General features: G+C 53.5%; 1 protein-coding gene across 19 annotated transcripts in view; it reads right to left on the bottom strand.

Moving 5' to 3' along the window:
* FGFR2 (fibroblast growth factor receptor 2) overlaps positions 1-20,955 on the bottom strand; it is a 104,561-nt gene that overhangs the window by 46,719 nt on the left and 36,887 nt on the right. For all 19 annotated transcript variants that reach the window (XM_089313375.1, XM_089313376.1, XM_070056997.2 and 16 more), the window contains 1 exon segment: positions 9,174-9,297. In XM_089313375.1, the coding sequence (XP_089169501.1) occupies positions 9,174-9,297 (124 nt within the window).

The following is a 20,955-nucleotide window of genomic DNA, read 5'->3' as shown; positions in this document are numbered from 1 at the left end:
AACTGGAGCTCTTTGGTTTATATGGGCAGCTTGTGATTAAGCTGTGTGAGTTTAAAGAGCAAATGCAGAGTTTCTGTCTCAGAATTTATAATACCTTAAATATACGTAACTCATTAAGCTGTCTTTCTATCACAGGTTGAGTATCCCTTATCTGAAATGCTTGGGACCCAACGTATTTTGGATTCTAGAGTTTTGTGGTTGTTGTTATTTTGAAATATTTGCATAGACTTTACTGGATAAGCATCCCTAATCCGAAAATCCTAAACTATTTGAGTGTTATGTTCAAAATGTTATAGATCATGGATTGGCATGGTGACGTTCAAAATCTTGTATTTCAGAGCAGAGCATTTTAGAATTTTGAGGATTTATTTATTTATTTGAGAAGCAGAGTTACAGGGACAGAGGAAGAGAGAGAGAGAGAGAGAGAGAGCGAGATATCTTCCATCCACTGATTCACTCCCCAAATGGCCACAACAGCCAGGGATGGACCAGAAGCCTGGAACTCCATCCGGGTCTCCCATGTGGATTTAGGGGCCCATCTTCCACTGCTTTCCCAGGCACAACAGGGAGCTGGGTCGGAAGTGGGGCAGTCGGGACTTGAACCAGTGCCCATATGGGATGCTGGTATCACAAGTGGTGGCCTAACACGCTGTCCCACAACTTTGGAATCTTGCATTAGGGCTGCTCAGTCAGCACACACTGACAGGAACCTTGCTAAGTTCCGGCCACTGCTATACATTGTAAGGCCCCTCCGTGAGGTCACAGCTTCAAACTAAGCTCACTTATCCAAACAGCCTTCTCTCCGCTGCGTCCCCTTTCTCTTACGCAAAGCAGTAAGACATTAACCCAATCACAACACTTCTATATCCTCTTTGCCCATACCCCAGGTTCAATGCCAAAGATTAGACAACAGACCAAATATTGGCCCTCTCTCCAGCCACCTCAGTGAGGTCCCCTGCCAGAACCGACACGATCAATAAGGCTTCCTTTGTCCACTGTGGTGCAAAGTGCAGTCGATGGGCAGGTGTCACTGTGCAGGGGGGTAAGCTGCCTCCTCTGACACTGGCATCCCCCATCATAGCTCCAGTTCAAATCTCAGCTCTCAGCTTCCGATCCAGCTTTCTGCTAACAAGCCTGGGAAGGCAGCGGAAGACGGCCCGGCTGTCTGGGCCCCTGCCATCCATGTGGGAGACCAGTATGGAGTTCCTGGTTCCTGGCTTCAGCCTGGCCCTGGCTGTGGCAGGCAGTTGGGAAGTAAATCTTTAAATGGAAGATCGATCTCAATATTTCTCTCACGCTCTCTCTCCCCTCTGACACTGCCTTTCAAATAAATAAATAAATCTTTAATAACGAAGTGCAACTGACAGCTTGCAGAGCACAGGGCACAAATGCCAGCATCGCAGGGTCTAACAGGCCCCATGCGCACTGGCGCGTGTCTACTCCCAGCCCAGAGAGCTGGCGCCCACAGAACACCACCTGCTCCCGGCGCCGGGAAGGAGTGCTCCTCGCTGGTATCCATCCTGCAGGAAACTATTTATTTGCCATCAGCACACTTGCTCCCTGGCCAGCCTTTGCCCCCTGGAATTCCAGTTGTGAAACAGGAATGGAAAGCTGCTATGTAGCAATCAGAGCTCATTAAACAGTAGCTACCCGAGGAAGTGTTGAAAGCCCTGTGCCGGGGGAAGGGACAGGACTGACCACTCTCCAGGTCAGGGACAGAGGAGTGGGGATCTCAGCCTGGAGACACAGCAGGAGGGCGGCCACTCGACAGCAGCAACTGACCAGCCACGTGGCACCGTCATCCCCACATGCCCCTTCATCTCACCTTCTGAATAGGGCTGCCAGAAAAGTGGGCCATCGCCCGGTTACACGGATAAGGGGACTGAGGCTCCCACGTTCCGGGACTTTCCCAGGGCTACCGAGCAAAGAATGGAAATAGATCTTGAACCCCACCCACCCCACCCCAACTGTGTGATTCCCATCTGAACCTTCAGGGACAGGGTCTGGGCAGGAGTGGGGCCCCTGGAGGGTTCCCCTGGGTAGCAAAGGTTTGGAAGCAAAGAAAAGGCGGCTGCTGGAGCCACAAGGAAGCCCTGGAAGGTGCTTCGCACTCAATCCCTGCTCCAGTGCCAGAACTGCGTGTTAACCCAACAGGCACAGCTGCCACCTACTACCCGGTGGTGCCTCCTCAATCCTTTCTCAACAGAGGGGCTTCCTGCCTCCCTCAGCAAGATTTCACAACCCTGGAGCTGGCGTGCACAAGGCAGGATCGGGAGGAAGCACCACATCTTACGCGTGGAGCTGGAAATGCAAGAGAATGCGCTGGCAGCAAGATCAGCAGCACAGAGGATCCAAGGAGCTGAATGAGGCTTGGCCAGGCCGTTGCTAGGTCAAGGGGCTTCAAGTTCAGAAACCCGCGGAGCTCCCCGGGGACGAGGCTCGTGAGCTCTGGGGAAAAGCAGAGGCAGCACGTGGCAACGTGGTCAGGTGTTCAGTGTGTGGAAATCCCCAGAAATCCACAGAAACGCATCACCACCACGGGCAGCCCTCACCTCCCTGGGACACAGCTCTGTCCAGAAGCCAAGTGAGATGGAGACCTGTCCACCAGGGGCCAGCGAGCAGGGCCGAGCCTACTTCGACAGCTTCAGTAACCCAGGAAGCAGTTAGTTAACGACCATGGCCACCACCTGTCAATCTACTGCACGCTACCCGTTCCAAATGCACCAGAGGCCCGGCTCCCTCCGCAGCTGTGTGGCTCAGGGTGCTCTCACCGGCCTCGGCCCTTCACCTCGGCTCGGCGATCACACCGGTGCCTCTGCCTGCCACGGACAGAGGCTGCCCCAAGCAGTGAGCAACGTGCACCATCTCCCTCTGCCTGGGACGGGCCGCCAGCAGCTCAGGGCCAGGTGTCGACTCCACGGGCATGCCTGCCAGTCAGTGCTCAGAACAAGAGCCTCCGCCTTCCTCCCCAGCCCACACCCGCGGGGAGCGCGCGCCGGGGCAGATTCCCGCTGCTGCAGGCTGTGTCCCGTCACGTCCAGATGCACGTGCAGGGCTGGACGACAGCGCCCATTCCAGTCTACCACTGGGCAAGTCAGGGCCGGCCGGCAGGGATGCTGGCGCGGGCTGCAGCCAGCCAGGAGTGAGGTGTGGCCCCTCGCAGCCCCCCAGCATCCACTCCCTGCCTGCTGCCTACGACTTTCACTCTGGCCCTTGGTGGAGGGGGCACTCGCCTGGCCTCAGTGACTCAGAGGCCACCCCATGGCCACTGCACTCTGCCACCCAAGGAAAGCTCGCAAGGAAAGCTCCAATGGTCTCCGGGGATGCAGGAGTTCCTAATGCAACGTGTCTAGAAGTGAGGAGGAGCGAGTGGTCTTTGGAGTTCCTGCCATCTCGCTCTCATGCAGGGTTTTGTTTTGGGGTTGGAGCGGCACCTTTTTGGAGTCTCACTGTGGGGAAGCCCTTGTGGGCTGCAAGGAGGCCCCTGGCCAGTGCCTCCACCATATCACTCCTCCCCTGCACACTGGCGTCACCACTGGGGGCGGGAGAGGCCACTCAGGGAACCCCAAGCACTCAACTCCACCACCTCTTCTGCAACTCCAACAGCGAAACCGGTCCCAGGACAGCCGTGAGGGCAGCGGGAACCAAGGGTGAAAACCTCAGCAGGAGACGTGACAGCCACTGCACCCAAAGCGAGATTCAGTTTGCTAAGGAGACTTCTGATCATGGCTAACAAGGGATTAAAGGTGCCTTCTAACTGCGAATGGGTGCAGGCTTGGATGGGAGGAAGCTGGCATTTGTGCTAAGTTGCTGCCTATATGTGCTAACCCCACTGATGCCTCGTGACTGTTGCAGTGAGGTCGGCTGAGACCCCCCAGAAACTAAGCCCATACCCCAGACCCTGGAACCTGTCCATGTGACCTTGTTTGGAAAAAAAAGAAAAAGAATTTGCAGATGTAGGTGAGTGACATTCAGAAGCAGAGCATGCCCGATTCAGGTGGGCCCTACACCCGACGGCAGGTGTCCTCGCAAGAGAAACACAGGAAGGCTGGGGACGCGCAGAGAGCCTGGTGGTGCGGAGGCAGAGATGGGAGCGGGGGCTCCACGCCCAGCAGCACCGCACACGGCTAACGGCACCGTGGCGGGAAGGAACGTGAACTCACCCACACCTCAACCTTGGGCTCTCAGCCTCCAGACCCGACCGAGAATAAACGGCTGTGGCTCTGCCCAGAAGCTCCAGGAAACGAACCCCCATCACAGGAGTGAGGCAGCAAGTATACGGCTCCGACTGTTCTGAGGATAAAAAGGCTCAGCAAAGCTAAATCCTCCGTAACTCTGCGTTTCCAATAAACAAGCCTTTCAAAAATATGGTTGAAAAACAGGGTTAACGTCGTGGTGCCACCGATTAAGCCGCCGCTGGTGACACCGCAGCCCACATTGGAGCACTGATTTAAGATCTGGCCACTCCACTTCTGATCCAGCTCCCTGCTAAAGTGCCTAGCAAAGTAGCAGAAGATGGCCCAAGTGCCTGTGCCCCTGCCACCCACGTGGGAGACCTGGATGGAGCTCCTGGCTCCCGGCTTTGGCCTGACCCAGCCCCAGCTGCTGAGGCCATTTTGGGGAGTGAACCAGAGGATTTAAGATTCTCTCTCGCATGCGTGCGCTCTGGAACTTTTACAGATAAATTTAAAAAATAATTTTTTAAAGTTATATAGCTTGGCCCAATTCACTTGTACCCCGGGTGTGTAGCTGGCGTCCTGCTACTCTTTCTTCCCACAAAAGCCCTAGGCTGCTCTTCGGCTGCCACTCGGGAATCCGGGCTCCTTCAGTCTCTGACACAAGGGAAGGGAGCAGTCAGGGGCTCATGCCGGCCTGCAGCTGGCCAGTGGCAAGGCCCTGGGACCATCACGGTGAACTCCGCCGGGGCCGACCACCCCCTGAGCCAGCGATCTCAGGGGAGCCCGCTTTACGATCACCACAATGACCGAAGTGTAGGACTTTACACTGATTTTCCCTCACGGTCCACGGCTACTAAGTAATGGTGTCCATTTTAATGAGGATCAAGCAAAGCCCCTCAAAGGGCTCCCAGAAACGAGGCACGTCCCTCATACAAACACTCACTCGCTGTTTAATTCCAGAACACAGGAACGTCACTTAGATTACACGGCTTTTACATTCAAGTGCGTATGGGAATGCCTTTCCAGGGAGGAATTTCAATAAAAGGATCGCACCCATTCTGATGCTTCGCAGTATCTCAACCACAAATCTATGTCTCATAGCAACAAAAATAAAACCTCAGGGAACGAGAGCGGGGCCTGATCCTCACCGCGAGAGAGTTTCAGACTTTCTGCGAAACAGACAGGGAGCTTGGAAGCTGTTATCACCCAGCGACATCAAATCTGCGGGCGACCAGAGACTCTTCCCTTAAGCCTGACTCCTTTCTGTTTCCACTCGCGGAGATGTTCAGCGCCACTGCCAGCCGTGCCAGTCTACAGGAGACGCTTCAGCCGACTCAATCCCTATCTCACTGGTGCCTCGCAAAGCAATTCAGGGTTCCGGGCACAGATCGGGGGAGTACTTCACACCTCCATCTGCACCAAAAACGTCTTATACTCCACTGACTCTTGGCTTCTATTTATAAAGAAGGTTCAAGGCTTGGAAAATTATTGGAGCTGAGCTTTAATGGATATTCCCAAACAGCATTGTGTCATTATTGGCCCGCGTTTCGCTGGGCGGGTTCCCAAATTTGTGACATAATCAGGCCTCTCTCTGCATTACTCCATACACACCACGCTCCCTCCACGTTACACCACTGAATCATCCACTCTTTTCAGCAAGGCTGACTGCCAGGGGATTAACATTAGACAGCACAATTCCATTATTCAGCAGCCGATTCAATCCCAGCCCTAAACTCCCAGCGAGATCCAGATCTCAGGGCCTCGCGGAGAGGGGCTGCCAGCAAGCTGCAGGGGGAGGTGGGGCGGGGGCTTTGGGATGTTTTACATGACAACTCAACCTCAAACCTGCCTCGGCCCAGCCGTGACTCCGCGATTCCTGGACTGGCCCCAGCCAATCCTACTGACCGATTAGGCCTGTATGAAGCCATAACCCCACAGGACTGCTACAGCACAATTTTTTTTTTCTCCAATAATAAATTATTTAATTTTAAAATTAGACATTTAGAACGTTTAGCCTCAAACTTCACTTACTCTCATGAAATAGAAACACTTGCATGTCAAATTCAGTATATGGAAGGCCCAAGGTAAATCCCAAGCCACCTGCACCTCGGTGCCCAATTGCTTGTCACCCGTTTTGTTTGTTCTTCTATTTGAGCTACTCCTCTTTATGTCTGTTTTGTAAACTTCCTGAACATAATAATTCTCATTAAGAAATAGACTGCAAATATCTCCATGAGAAGAGAGAGCTGTCAAAGTCACTTTCTTGAACATCCAGAGGATCAACATTAGACAAAGACCTACCAGATTTCACCTTGAGATTTCTGAATAAAAAGTGTGGAAACACCAGTTTCACTGAATGTTTATACAGAAATGGAGGTAAAGACTACATAAAGCTTTCTAAGGCAGAATGTCCCATGGATTTCATTACATTTGGTTTATTAAACTATCAAAATGGTTTTCTGTCTAACTTTCAATGAACTTAAATTTTTAACTAAGCAAATCTAGGCAGGGGCTGGCGCCCTGGCTCACTTGGTTAATCCTCCACCTGCAGCACTGGGTTCTAGTCCCGGTTGCTCCTCTTCCAGTCCAGCTCTGTGCTGCGGCCCAGGAGTGCAGTGGAGCATGGCCCAAGTGCTTGGGCCCCTGTTCCCGCATGGGAGACCAGGAGGAAGCACCTGGCTCCTGGCTTCGGATCTGCGCAGCTCCGGCCATAGCGGCCATTTGGGGGGTGAACCAATGGAAGGAAGACCTTTCTCTCTGTCTCTCTCTCTCTCACTGTCTAACTCTGTCAAATAAAAAAAAAATCTAGGCAATTAGGTTGATCAAGTTTATGGAAAGGTTTGTAATGGCTCTTCGGGCAATTCCAATACCGGCGGCATCCCTCTCTTCAGAGTTTGCATTTTATCGGAGACGAAATCCTCACGTGTGAGGTGACAGCAGGGGAATGACCTAGGAGCCAGAGCTCGTTCACGAAGCACGGTGAGCGGGTGTGGAGTTACCAGCATTAGAGCGAAATCAACCAGGGTGAGCCTGGAGTTGAGTCCTTATCAGAGGTCGGCAAACTACGTGTAACGAAGGGCAGACCAACGAGGTAACCCAAAGGCGGCAGCCTGGCTGGGTCACGGTACTCGAGCAAGACAGAGAAGAGCCGGGACCCTGCACATCAGAAATCTTAGCCCGTCTTCCTCGCGCAACCAGACGTCTTGGGTGTCAGTGGTCCTCCAACAAGGCAGAGAAACACCCTCTCTCCATCAGTGACGACAAAAGCCCACCATTGTAGGCAACACTTGGGAAGAATTCGTGGCCTTACAAAGCTGCGTTGAAACGGCCTCATCTGTGCACTCTGACGAAGAAGCTCACACACGTGTCTCCGTCTTCACAAAGGAAAAGGCTTCAGGACAGACACTGAACTGGTCGCGCGTACTGACTTTCTGCTTAAGGAAGGGCAGGTCCCTTCGACGTGAACCGGGTTCTAGCTGGCCACAACGCTCAGCCGTGGGACCCTCGGTCACCCTGCAGCCAGCCTCGTGCACGTGGCCTTCTTTGGGCTACGTCGCCGCACTTTCCAAAACAAAGTTCTCTGGGCATTTGGTACAGCGATTAAGTCACCACTTGGGATGCCCGCTACCACAGGGGAGTTCCAGTCACTCCACTTCAGATCCTGCTTCCTGCTAATGTTCCTGAGACGCAGCAGGAGACAGCCCAAGAATTTGGGTTCCTGTCACTCACAGAAGAGACCCAGATGGAGTTCCAGGCTCTTGGCTTTGGCCCATCCCAGCTTTGGCTGTTGTGGGCATTTGGGGAGTGAATCGCCAGGTAGAAGATCTCTCTCTTTCCTGGAACTCCCTGTGCCTCTTAAATCAATCATTCAATCAATCTTGTTTAAAGTAAAATAAAAAACAAAGTTCTCAGGACAGGTGATTGACTCAGCAAATTATATGCTGCCTGGGATGGCCGTACCCCACACTGGACTGCCTGGGATGGCTGCACTCCACACTGGACTGCCTGGGATGGCCGCACTCCACACTGGACTACCTGAGATGGCCGTACCCCACACTGGACTGCCTGGGATGGCCACACCCCACACTGGACTGCCTGGGATGGCCACACCCCCCACTGGACTGCCTGGGATGGCCACACCCCACACTGGACTGCCTGGGATGGCCACACCCCACACTGGACTGCCTGGGATGGCCACACCCCACACTGGACTGCCTGGGATGGCCGCACCCCACACTGGACTGCCTGGGATGGCCGCACCCCACACTGGACTGCCTGGGATGGCCGCACCCCACACTGGACTGCCTGGGATGGCCGTACCCCACACTGGACTGCCTGGGATGGCCGTACCCCACACTGGACTGCCTGGGATGGCCGTACCCCACACTGGACTGCCTGGGATGGCTGCACCCCACACTGGACTGCCTGGGATGGCCGTACCCCACACTGGATGTCTGGGTTCGAGTCCCACCTCTGCATTCCATCCCCATTTCCTCTAATGTGCACGCTGGGTGACACCGTGATGCTGCCACCCGCATGGGAGACCCACGTGGAGCTTCTGCTCCCTGGCGTCAGACTGCCCCAGCCCCGGCTGTGTTGCAGGCATCTGGTGAGTGAGCCAGCAGGTGGAAGATCTACTTCTCAAATAAAAAACCATAATCATCATATAGCTGATCTGCACCCTTTTCCCTGCACATGACAACATTCTCCAGAGCAGCCTCGCTTCCCACGGCCTCAGAGTTCTCATACACACCAGCTCACAGAGGACAGTGCTCGGGACCAAGAGGACTGCGCGAAACCTGCGAACCCTGCTACAGAGCAAGCAGGACACCAACAAGGACAGAGGGATCCTCTGAAGAATGGCTTGCACGTGGGACGAGTGGAGCGACCAAGGCTCCTGAATCCTTGGCGCAGAAGCACACCCACTTTTGTGGTCGCGAATGGGCCAACCCAGAGCAGGCTGTGGGGCTGCCACGCAAGCAGCAGCAGACTCACCCACGACGTCGAGGTGGTAGGTGTGGTTGATGGACCCGTACTCGTTCTCCACCACGCACGTATAATTGCCTTTGTCGGAAGGGACCACGCTCTCCATGATAAGGCTCCAGTGCTGGTTTCGCACCTAAAACGATCAAAGTGCAGGTGGTTAGTCAGCAATCCTAACACAGAACACCAAATGTTGCGGGTGGCGTTGTAGCACAGGAAGCCGCTGGCATACCATCTGAAGCACCAGTTCGAGTCCCAGCTGCTCCACTTCCAATCCCACTCCCCACTAATGTGCCTGGTAAGGCAGCAGAAGATGGACCAAGTACTTGAGCCCCTGCACCCAAGTGGGAGACCAGCCTGAGCTGTAGTGGCTATGTGGGGAGGGAACCAGCAAATGGAAGAAACCACCCCCCTCTGTCGCTGTGCCTTTCAAATAAATAAATAAATCATTTTTTTAAAAAAGCTAAACACACTTAAAAAAAAAAAAAAAAGCTGGAGGAGGCAGAGAAGGTAACGACCTGAACTCCACACCTTCCTCACAATAACTAGTACTCAGACCAAAGAAATGATCACCGTCCCCATCATGACCACCTACGAAACAGATACCAACCCTGAGATACACAGGGGGACTGCGGGGGTCTCGTGCTACCCCCATCTGAGGGACCCCCAGGAGAAGCCCAAGGGCCAGGGTCTGCATAGGATCCCATATGGGAATCCCAGCTCAGGTCCTGCTTCTTCCACTTTAGATCCAGCTCCCTGCTGACACACCCAGGGCAGGAGAGCCACCAGGTCTCCCACCCACTGGGAACCACCGAGAGGCAGCAGTAGTGAGCACCTACTGCGCGCCAGGCACCGCTCAGAGCCCTTCCTCCAGGATTAACTCATTCAGTTCTCCCAGGAGCCCAGGAGGTAGGTGCCCCGACAGTTCTGGGCCTTCCGGTCTGAACGCGCCTCATTTCTTTTCCCAAACTCTCCAGCAGCTCCAGCCGGGAACTCGTCCACCCCTCCCACCTCCAGCAGGGGCTGAGTAGATGCTTCTCAGAGGCAGACCCAGAATTCCAAATATGGGAGCAGCGAGTCCTCGTGAAACTCGAGTTTCACATCCATCTGCTCAGGCTCCTCGAGACTTCTCAAAGATAAGCAGCACACGTGAAAAGAAGCTTCTGTGGCTCCTGGCCACAGCTCTCTCAACAGGCACACGGACTCGACTCCGCTGTTCTCGCATCGCTTGCAAAAGATGTCAATGGTCTCAAATTCCCAAACGAGCATGAGTTTTCCTTCCCAGGACAAAACACAAACTCCTGAATTTTTTATGGTTCAAGGCTTTACTATTTCTATCTGAATCCAAAGTATTCTTGATAGTTATTTTGGACAGGGCATTCTGGGGAAACGGAAATAAAAAATAATAAGCGGGAGCCCAGTGATCTTAACAATCGGTTCATTACTGTCACTCAGCCTTCGGAATGACCCCCGAGTCTTCACCGCCTACATGCCGATGGTGCAGACGGAGCAGGAACTCAACTAGAGAATAAAGAAGGTCGCCTCCAAACTTCTCTGCGGTAAAAACAGGGCAGAGCACTGCCCACCGTGCCAAGCAGAGCCAGCGGCCAGCGATTAGGGAGCCTGCTGCGTACCGCAGCTGTGCCACAGCCACTCAGCCTCCGGCGCGGCTGCTGCTGCCGAGTTCCAACGCAAGGGCGGTGCTCAGCCCTGCGGTGCTAGGGCAGATCAGCGGCATGGAGGCCCAGCTCCTCCGAACAGAGCCCCGCAGTCCCGAGCTCCGGGCAGTCGGCTCGCTTGGCCGTCAGTGACCATTTCGTTTCGGAGTCTGGAGGGCGGGGACATGGACTGTCTCTCCCTGTGAAACACCTGCTAGTACGACAACTCTGAGGGCACTGAGGCTGGACTGGAGGACATCCGCACTCCACATGGGAGAAACGCCCGCTTTCTGCTCTAGGCTGGGCCGTGCCCTTACAGGAAAACCAAAACAGGAGGCGAGGTCTCCCCTTGGGAGAGACGGGACCTGCCACAGTGGGGAGACGCGGATGCTAAAGTATGCAGGACGGGGAGAATTCCCACGGGAACCGCAGCCCTTGGGTGCCACGGCACAGTTGCAACGCTAAGCATGTGGGGGCGGCAAGTTCTAGCTCCTTGACTGGGCTTGAGGCAGGTGGGCCCACAAGGAGAGAGACCCTCCCTCACCCCAAGCCCTCCAGCGCATCAGAAAGGGCCGTGTGCTTGCCTGAAGGACCAGTCCCGTGGAGGGTAACTTAGGGATGCAGCCACAGGCCCCAGCGTCACCAAGTCATGTAATCCAGCCTTGAGCCCTGCTGTAAAGGCTCAGTGCTTTGAGCCCCGCTCAAATGTCACGCCCGTAAGCCCTTAATCACGCCTAGTGCCTGTCTCTGGACCCCATCCAAACTGTCAATGTCTCTCTTGCGCTTAGATCCAGATTTGGCACATGGCGTATTCCAAATGGAACTGAACCCGAACGGTGCGGGGAGGGGTCACCGCCTGCCTCGGCCCAAGACATTAAATCTTGGCGCAGGCAGCTCAGGATGCCACTGTTTTCTCTGAAGCCAGTGGGAGCCTCTCACTGGGGCCGTGGCATTCCACGCCGGATCCCTCTTCAAGGTCACGTGTTCCCCAGTTACTTCCCGGCCACGCACTACCAGTGCGAGCAGGTTCACTTTTCTGCAACGCTTTGATGGTAAGTAGCACAGTGAGCAAACAGGGTGCTTCTGCCCTTTCAGAGGCCTTGGTACTCCATCAACATGGCCCCATGCAGCGCTGTTACTATTTATCTTCTTACACCATCGCTTCTGTATTTGATTTCTTGAGACACTGCTCACCCCAAACTTTATGAGCTGTGGCATCTTCCAAACGGATGATGTGCTGAGGAGCTGCCGACAGTGGGGATCCTGACGCTGCTGTAGGGGATGTCCTGCCCTTAATTAGTGGCTGCTGAACAGCCGGCTAAGAGCCGCATCAGCAGCTCCGACAAGTGGGAAACCAAGGCCCCAAATGGCAGAGGTGGTTTTGCAGGTTTGCCCTTCCACGAATTTCTCTAAATTCCTCAGACTTTCAGTGCCACAAAGATTTTGGCAGTTAGGGCCAATGTACCATTTCTGCTTTCCCCAAAAGAGATGTAAACACCCAATAAACATATGAAAAGATGCCTCAGCTCATTAACAATCATGGAGATGCAAATCACAACAATAATGAGACACTGCTATTCAGTGGCTGATTAACAAAAATTAGAAAGATCCACGTCACTGGGTACTAGGTGAGTAGGAAGCAAAACAGACACTAAACAGCAAGAACAGAAATTGAGAAAACCCTTTCTGTAAAATAATTTGGTGGCATCTATTAAAAAAATAGCAATGTACTTTTTTATTTTTACCTAGTTAATCCCATTTCTAAAAATTTAGACCACAGAAAAGTATACGATGGGAGCTGACATTGGGCTGTGACAGGTTAAGCCATCGCTTGGGACACCCACATCCCATATGGGAATCCCAGCTCAAGTCCTGCTTCTTCCACTTTGGATACGGCTCCCTGCTAATGCACCTGGGAAAGCAGCAAAAGATGGCCCAAGTGCCTGAGCCCCTGCACCCACGATGGAGACCAGGAAGAAGCTCTTGGCTCCTGGCTACAGCCTGGCCATTGTGGCCATTTGGGGAGTGAACCAGCAGATGGAAGATCTCTGTATCTCCCTCTCTAACTCTGCCTTTCAAATAAATAAATAAATCCAAACACACACACACACACACACACACTCAAGGCACATGGACAAAACCACTGCTTCAAGCACTGTAGAGAGCTGAGCTCCGTCAAGAAAAGAGGCATCAGTAATGTCAAGTTCATTATCTACAAGAAGAGATCAGATACCAATCAGTATAAGAGACTGAACACAAATCAATACAGCTGTGATTGCGGTTTTTGTTTTTTTATTTGTTTGTTTGTTTGTTTGTTTTTTGACAGGCAGAGTGGACAGTGAGAGAGAGAGACAGAGCATAAGGTCTTCCTTTTGCCATTGGTTCACCCTCCAATGGCTGCCACAGCCAGTGCACCACGCTGATCCGATGGCAGGAGCCAGGTACTTATCCTGGTCTCCCATGGGGTGCAGGGCCCAAGCACTTGGGCCATCCTCCACTGCACTCCCTGGCCACAGCAAAGAGCTGGCCTGGAAGAGGGGCAAGCGGGACAGAATCCGGCGCCCTGACCGGGACTAGAACCCAGTGTGCCGGCACCGCAAGGCGGAGGATTAGCCTAGTGAGGCGCCGGCTGTGATTGCGTTTTATATAGAACACACACACACACACACACACACACCACCCTATAGATTCACACAGGCCTGAAGCGATCAGCATGGCTGTGCAAACACAGCTCAAATCAGAAAGAAAACATACAAAATTAGAAATAAATATACAAAATTATTAGCAATGCACTTTGTATAATTAAGTGGTGGGACTGTGACTGCTGTTCATTTTATTTTTTTCTCATTTTCACTCTTCAAACCTGAACAAAACTCTCTCCCACACCCATTGAAAGTCAACATGGAACAATTCCTTGGAAATCCTCGCAGCACCAGGTGCCGGGCTGCAGAGCAAACCCGACAGCCAGGGAGAGGAGAGACCCTCCACCACCTCTACCAGCCTACAGCACCCGCACCTTCATTTCCATCCCCGCCCACAGCCAAATCGTGCTGGAATTCTTCATTATTTTTCAGCTACTAAGTAACAAATTAGAGAGCTCAGGGCTTCAAAACTAGGTTCACCAAGGACTTTTTAATACAACATTTCAATACGGAAACAAAGCACGTGGCACAAGCATCCTAGCCCTGGCCCTGTGGATGCAGAGACAAAAGGTGGCCCAGACAGGTTCCGTGGATTTTTTCTTCTTATCTAAATCTCCCAAGGTGCCCATTAAATCCCCAGCTAGCTTCAGGTGACAACTGGGAATGTAAATTTATTTTCTAAGATACCAAAACACCTAGGTCACAGGCCAAAGGTCAAAGACTCAGGCTGTCACCTGGATGTTTGGTTTCCACATTGCAAAAAGAAAGGGAGACCTTTCCAAACAGCCAGGTGTTCAGTAACAAGTGGAGTCAACGGCCAGAAGCTGCTCTTGGTGCCAGCTCGCACGCTGTGCCCATGCGATGACAAATACACCCCAGACCGCCTTCGACCAGTCAGGTCAATTTGCCTGAAGACAGTGCTGCCTTGTTACCCTGGCCTCAGGAGGCCCCCCACCCACCCCACCCCAAACGACGAAACAAAGACCCGCTGTCCTGAAGGTGCAAAACACTCCTGTCCCATCCCGGCCCTCATCTCCAGCAGGCTCCTGGGGACCCCAAACCACGCCTCCCAGAAGCATTTGCACAGACTAAGCCTTGCGTGTTAAGGACTGTGGCCCTAGCTGCTGCTTATCACCACGCAGCTGTGGAGGCAAACACCTGTTAATGCTTAAACTCCAGCTTCAATAGAAGGAGTTTGCTTTTCAGGAGGTGTCCAGAGAACAGGGCTGGGCGACCCGACCCCCGAGGACCGAGGACCGGTGGCAGAAGCTCCTCTCTGCTCGGTAAACAACCTCTGAAACCTTCCGGTGAGCCACACACGGCCAGGCCTGTCTCTTAGCTGCTTGCGACGGTGGCCTCCAGCAGCGTGTGTGCACTAGAAAACTCCATGACCCTCCTCGATAAACCAAGCCGAACTGCCCCACGAGCCACCAGTTCCACTTCCAGGTTTATACCCAAAGCAGCGGCAAGCTGGGACTTGCTCACCGCAGCAAGGCAGGAGCGACCCACGTGCACGGGCACAGAGTGCACAGAGCAAAACAGTCTACCCCTGCAAGGGAACATTACTCAGTCATAAAAACAAGTGGAGTCATGCTTCAGGAGGTACGGACAAACCTGGAGCACATTAGGGTAAGGGACACAAGTCACAAAAGGACAGCTACCCTACGATCCCACTGACACAGGCACCTGAACAGGCAAATTCACAGAAAGCAGTGGCTACCTGGGGCTGCTTCATGGTACTGAGTACTTTCTGGGGATGTGGAAAACATTTCTGTTGCTGGCCGCACACACAATGAATGTAATTAATGCCCATTCAACTCTACGCTAAAAGGTATTAAAGAAGTAAATTGTATATTATGTTTATTTTGCCATCATAACAAACAACTCGGGACCACAGAAGTTGGGAGAAGATCATCAGACCCCCAAGTCTGCCCTCAATGCTGCGCCGAGGGCAACCCATCCTGCCGCGTTCTTGGCAAAGCGATGCCTGTGTCATGGTTCCCATGGTAATGGAGTATTCTAAATACCATGGAACCACATGTGAAGGAAGTAGGTTAGCAAGAACACCAACTCTGGGGTAAAACTCCCTGGGACCTAAACGGTACCGCTGTCACCTTGAGGGCAAGATAACCAGACTGCCTCTCTGGGAACGGAAGGACTGAGTGACGTGACACCCAGGGGCACCTGGCAGTCAGGGCTCAGGTGAGCAGTCAACAATGTTGGCTTGTACCAGCACACACTGTCTCCTCATCACCAGATGTGCGATCTGGAACTAAAGCCGTACAGTCGGGGCCAGTGCTGTGGTGTAGCGGGTAAAGCTGCCACCTAAAGTGCTGGCATCCCACATGGACGCCGGTTCCAGTCCCAGCTGCTCCACTTCCGATCCAGCTCTCTGCTATGGCCTGGGAAAGCAGTGGAAGATGGCCCAAGTGCTTGGGCCCCTGCAGCCACATGGGAGACCCGGAAGAAGCTCCTGGCTCCTGGTTTTGGATCAGCTCAGCTCCAGCCATTGTGGCCAATTGGGGAGTGAACCAGCGGATGGAAGACCTCTCTCTCTCTCTCTTTATCTCTCTCTCTCTCTCCCCCTCTCTTTCTTTCTCTGCCTCTCCTTCTGTCTGTGTAACTCATTCAAGTAAATAAATAAATCTTAAAAAAAAAATATGCTGAACAGTTCTAGCTAAGAGAATCTCCATAAACTATAAATATATTATAACTCTAAATATAAAATAACTCTAAACATACTTGCAGGGCAAGACTAACATTGACACCCAAAAGTCTGTCGATGCATAACTCACCCAGAAAATCTCAACCCCGCTGACCTACGCGGTGAAGCAGCCAGCTCGGGAGTGACCACCAGGGTGTTCTACCGTTGTCTTACGTCTGAAACACACCTGGACACGAACGGCCTGTGCTCACTCGTGCGCTGCCCTCCCCTGAGGGGGTCCGGGGAATGCTAGCCCCGAAGGCAGCTGGCAGGCTTCCGTGCTGATGTCACAGCCCTGTGAGGAAGCCCTGTGTCCCGTGGTCTCTCTGTCTGCGTTCTCGTGCGCTGAGAAGTGGAGGGAACGAGGGTTTCTGCGAAGCCCTTACGCCTCCTCATCGCCCACGAACGAGCTGGGACGGAGCGGCCTGTCCCCAATCTGGGCCGGCCTCTGGCTTTTCTGCAGGAAACTCCAACGACGGCTCAGAGTCCTGAGACATATCTTGCCATAAAGGTCACCTCTTTACAAGAAAAACAAAACAAAACAAAACAAAAAAAAAACTGGGCTATGTTTAGGATGCAAAATGGCCGATGCTGCATCATGGCTGTATTATTAAGTCAGGGTTTTCAGAGATGTCCCAGATTATCTGTCCCACCTTCTCACTTCAAGGCAGGGCTGAGGCACAGGGAGCTTAAAACACTCAGCCGCGGTCAGGCGTGCTGTAAAAGCTCAGAAATCCGCACAGAGAGAAATCACACCTTCAGCCTCGGCAGACACCCTGAAAAGACCCTCACCACCCCGGGAGGGCTCCGCCTCGGGGCCCTGACGAACAGACAGACCACAGCACACCCAGCCGCTCTGGCCACTTCCATGAGATGAGCTCTGCGTTCGTCTCCATCCGTCCTCCAGCCCTTGGCCACAAGCGCCTACCATCTCAAAGCAAGCGTCCCACAGTGGAGGAGGGCCAGGGGCCTGCCCGGCCACAGGCTAAAAGAGCCAGCAAACACAGCCAGGTTTGAGGGAGAAGAAAAATGGCAGAAATAACAAACACTTGTTTGCGGAAACTTTCAGGCCTTCGATTTCTGGAAAGACACATCATGGAAAAGTTGACACTTGGCTGCTGCGTGGAATGAAGTGTGCCGGTGACAAGAGTCCGAGCAGTGGGACACCGAGGTCGGGGTCCCCACACTACAGCCAGGCTCACGCTCCCTGTGGGGAAGTCCCGAGAAATGAGAGCCACACGCTGTGCAAACGTTCACGGAAAATGAGTATTATGAAAAAAACAACGTGCATGGATTTCACAATCTTTTTCCACCAAAATAATCTTTTAATCCCATTTTTCTACAAAATTTTTGAAGTACCCACATACAGCTCCCTCCGGTCCAATGTTCAGAAGCATATTTCTATAAAAGTCCATGGACACAATGAAGAAAATATCAGAGGGGAAAACCCAACACCAGGGACCAGGCTCCCCAGAGTCTGCCCCACCCCTGTGCTGTGGACCAGAGCCAGCCAGGGGCTCAGACCCACAGGGCACTGCATGCCGGGACCCCCACCACCTTTGTCGGCTGGGCCTCTGGGGCTGGAGTCACACATCCTTAGCACGACTGCACGTGAGGTAACCGCACTGCTCCCAGGAGTCAGTCCTGGTCTTTGCTTTTCAAGTCCCAGGAGGCCCTGGAACTGGGTGGGATTTCTAAGTCTCCAGCATCCCCTAAACGATGTCCAACGCTGCCGGTGCTGCGAACACCCCATCCCCAGCCTCTGCAACCTGACGGCTGGCCAACCACGGCCACAGCCACACCAGACAAACCCAGAAGGGCAAAGAAACACGACCAGGTCACCCACCAGCCAGGATGCCACATTCCAAAGATGTAGTACTCTCCCCCACCCCACCCCACCCCCTTTTTTTTTTGGTAAAGCAATATATACACATATATTTTTTCAGTTTTGGTTTCCGTACAAATTCCGCTTCTCTTTCCCTCCAGGAACAGCTCAAATGTAAAATGCCCCCGAACACTCCCATCAGCCGTGCTCCACGGGGCAGGCTACCACCTTCGGCTGAGCCCCCCTCCCTTGGTGGAGCGTTGTCGTAACTCATCAGAATGAACTGCACCTGCTAAAAATCAAGCAGCGTCTCCTCATTAGGCGCCCTCGGTCTCCCTGCACATTCGTAATCACTAAATCAGATTTGCAAAAAGCTCCGTACCCATCACGATGATGCTGGCCGCGTTTATTTTGAGAGCCGCCGTCCCGGGAGACCCGTCAGCTCTCTCTGTACTTATTTACAAGGCTGTCTGCGTTGACGAAATTAGCTAATCACCAGGATTTTGACCACCATTCTTACACTAACATTGTGTTTAAATAAAATGTTGGAACGACATCAATTAGGTGAGTTTTCAGAGAACATTTGCTGGTTAGAATAACCCCACGGGCCCATGTCAGGGGTTTAACTCTTTCTAACCAGCACCACCTACTGAAACATGTCTATTCATTATTTCTTAGTGTGCATTGGCCTTTATTTCTTTGAAATACAGAGAGAGAGAGAGAAACACATGCCATCTTCCATCTGCCAGTTCACTCCCACAATACCAGGACTGGGCCAGGCGCACGCTAGGAGCCTGGAACTCCATCTGGGTGGCAGAGGTGCCACTACCTTAGGCCATCACCTGCTGCCTCCCAGTAAATGCAGTAGCAAGAACCTGGCCTGGAAGCAGCGGCAGGACTCGCACTGTGCACTCCAAAATGCGATGTGGGCGCCTCCACTGCACCACACAACACCTGCCCCTGGCTTGTTTTGTTTTTAATCTGTCCCAGGGGCAGCCCTCCAATCTGTAGTACCCGGAAGAAGAACTGAACTAAGAGCAAAGGACAAACCAGCCCCTGCCTCCCGCCCCCAGCAACCAGCAGTCTCCCAAGGACAACCACAGTGTCCTTGCTTCCCGGGGGATCTGCCTCAGCCCCGTGCCCACTCCCTGCCCTCCGCGACCTCGTTCTGGCCTCTACATACAAATTTCTCTCTGTTCAAAGGGCAGAATCTTTTGCAGAAGCAAATAATCCTCTAAATGCCAGGACCTGTGTATGCGATGTCGACAAAGGGGTCCGGGCACGTTCAGGAAGGCAGGAGGTTGCACACAATGGCGGAGTCCAGCGATGCTGGCGTGGAACATGGTGAGACCCGGCCTTTGCAGACATCCCACTGCTGCCACCGAGAACCCCGCCCCGTGTGGCTGTTAGAAACCTGGAGTCTGAGCTGAAGCTTCCTCTCCCTGACCCACAGTGGAGGCTTCTCAGATGGGTCCAGCCATGCCTGTAGCTCTTGGCAGTCTCTGGGATATGCCCTGAGGTCATCGCCTCCCTTGTGACACAGTGCTGGGATGTCGCTCCCACGACAAGGTGACAGAAGGCTGTCACTGACTCCTGTGTCCCTCCACCCTTTCTCTCTGGCTCCCCACTTGCTCACCCTGGCGGAGGCAGCTGCCATGTTGCAAAGCCCATTTGGAGGGAAGCATGGGCGGCCTCCAGCCACGCCGGGAGTAAGGCAGGCCCTGGACTCAACAACCTGCGAGGAGGAGACTCCTGACAGCAGCCACATGAACACTGCCTTCCCCAGTTAACCCCTCCAGAGAGAGCACCGGCCTTCACAGAAATCCTGGTTACAGGACCAGCACACAGGAGACCCAGCTAAGCCACGCCATACCTGCACGCCAGACGCGCACAGATGGCAAGACAGTAAATGGAGATGTCTAAAGTCACTTCATTCCACAGCAATAGGAACCAGCATTCCAAATGCACCCTAGAGTTCCACTGGAAGGCTGCCGTACGTCCTCTTCATACATCAAGTTCCGGAAGTTCTCCCTTCCGCACTAAATCATCTGGACAGCCCACTCTGGCCCTGAAAAGCCCTCCCTCCCCACTCTGCCCAGCACCCTCTCCTGACCACCCTCATCCTGTCAGCACCGCTTCGCCGCACAGATGTGGGACTTGGACTGCACGGCGCCCTCGGGTCTCCCTCCACTGCTAGACAAGGGCCCCTCTATGCCGGGAGCGCGCTCTGCTCTACGGTTTCAATGCCCAGGACGCTGCCTGCAGAGGGTGTGCCGTGGATTGGGAACAGCTGGAGTGCACCCCCCAGGGGTTCGTGTGCCGGAAGCTCAGTCCTCAGTGTGGCAGTGCTGGGAGGTGGTGGGGCCTTTAAGAGGTGGGGTGGAGTGGCAGGCCCTCGGGGAGGACCCTCAGAGGGGATTAAGGTTGTCCCAGGGAGACAGCTCTTTAAGAGTGGGTCCACTCCGGCTCCTGTTCTGAGATGCAACCTCTCACTCCCAGCGCAGTGCCCGTGGGTCCTCCTCACCAGAGGTGCAACCAGCAGAGACACCTGACCGGGGATCTTCAGCCTCCCAAACTTGACCAAAATCAACTTTTTTTCTCTATGAAGTTAGCCTGCTTCAGCTTCCTGATTGCGGTAATGGAGAAGCAGACTAATGCAGGGTGTTCCCCCACGATGGCCAAACGGACGACCTGAGGCTTCGGGGAGCATTTGCAGGAGTCTCTGGGGAGCCAGCAGGTCCGTTTCCAACTCCCTGGAGGGATGAGACTCCGCTCCACGGCGATGGAGTCTCCAGAATCCAGGGAGACAGAGGACAGAGGCAGGGGGACACGGGGACGTTGAGCTCTCTCCTAACAAGGAGTAAATATCTCGGAGACGCCAGGCGCTGGCCCAGTCTTGCTCACACAGGCGACTGTTCTGACGACTCGAATTCTGCACCAGCCTTACGTTTTACAGACCATACAG

Source organism: Oryctolagus cuniculus, chromosome 15 (assembly GCF_051225735.1).
Source record: "Oryctolagus cuniculus isolate XC-2025 breed Fujian yellow rabbit chromosome 15, ASM5122573v1, whole genome shotgun sequence".
Lineage (NCBI taxonomy): Eukaryota > Metazoa > Chordata > Mammalia > Lagomorpha > Leporidae > Oryctolagus > Oryctolagus cuniculus.
The sequence above is the reverse complement of the archived record's forward strand: the minus strand, read 5'-3'. Positions and strand labels throughout refer to the sequence as shown.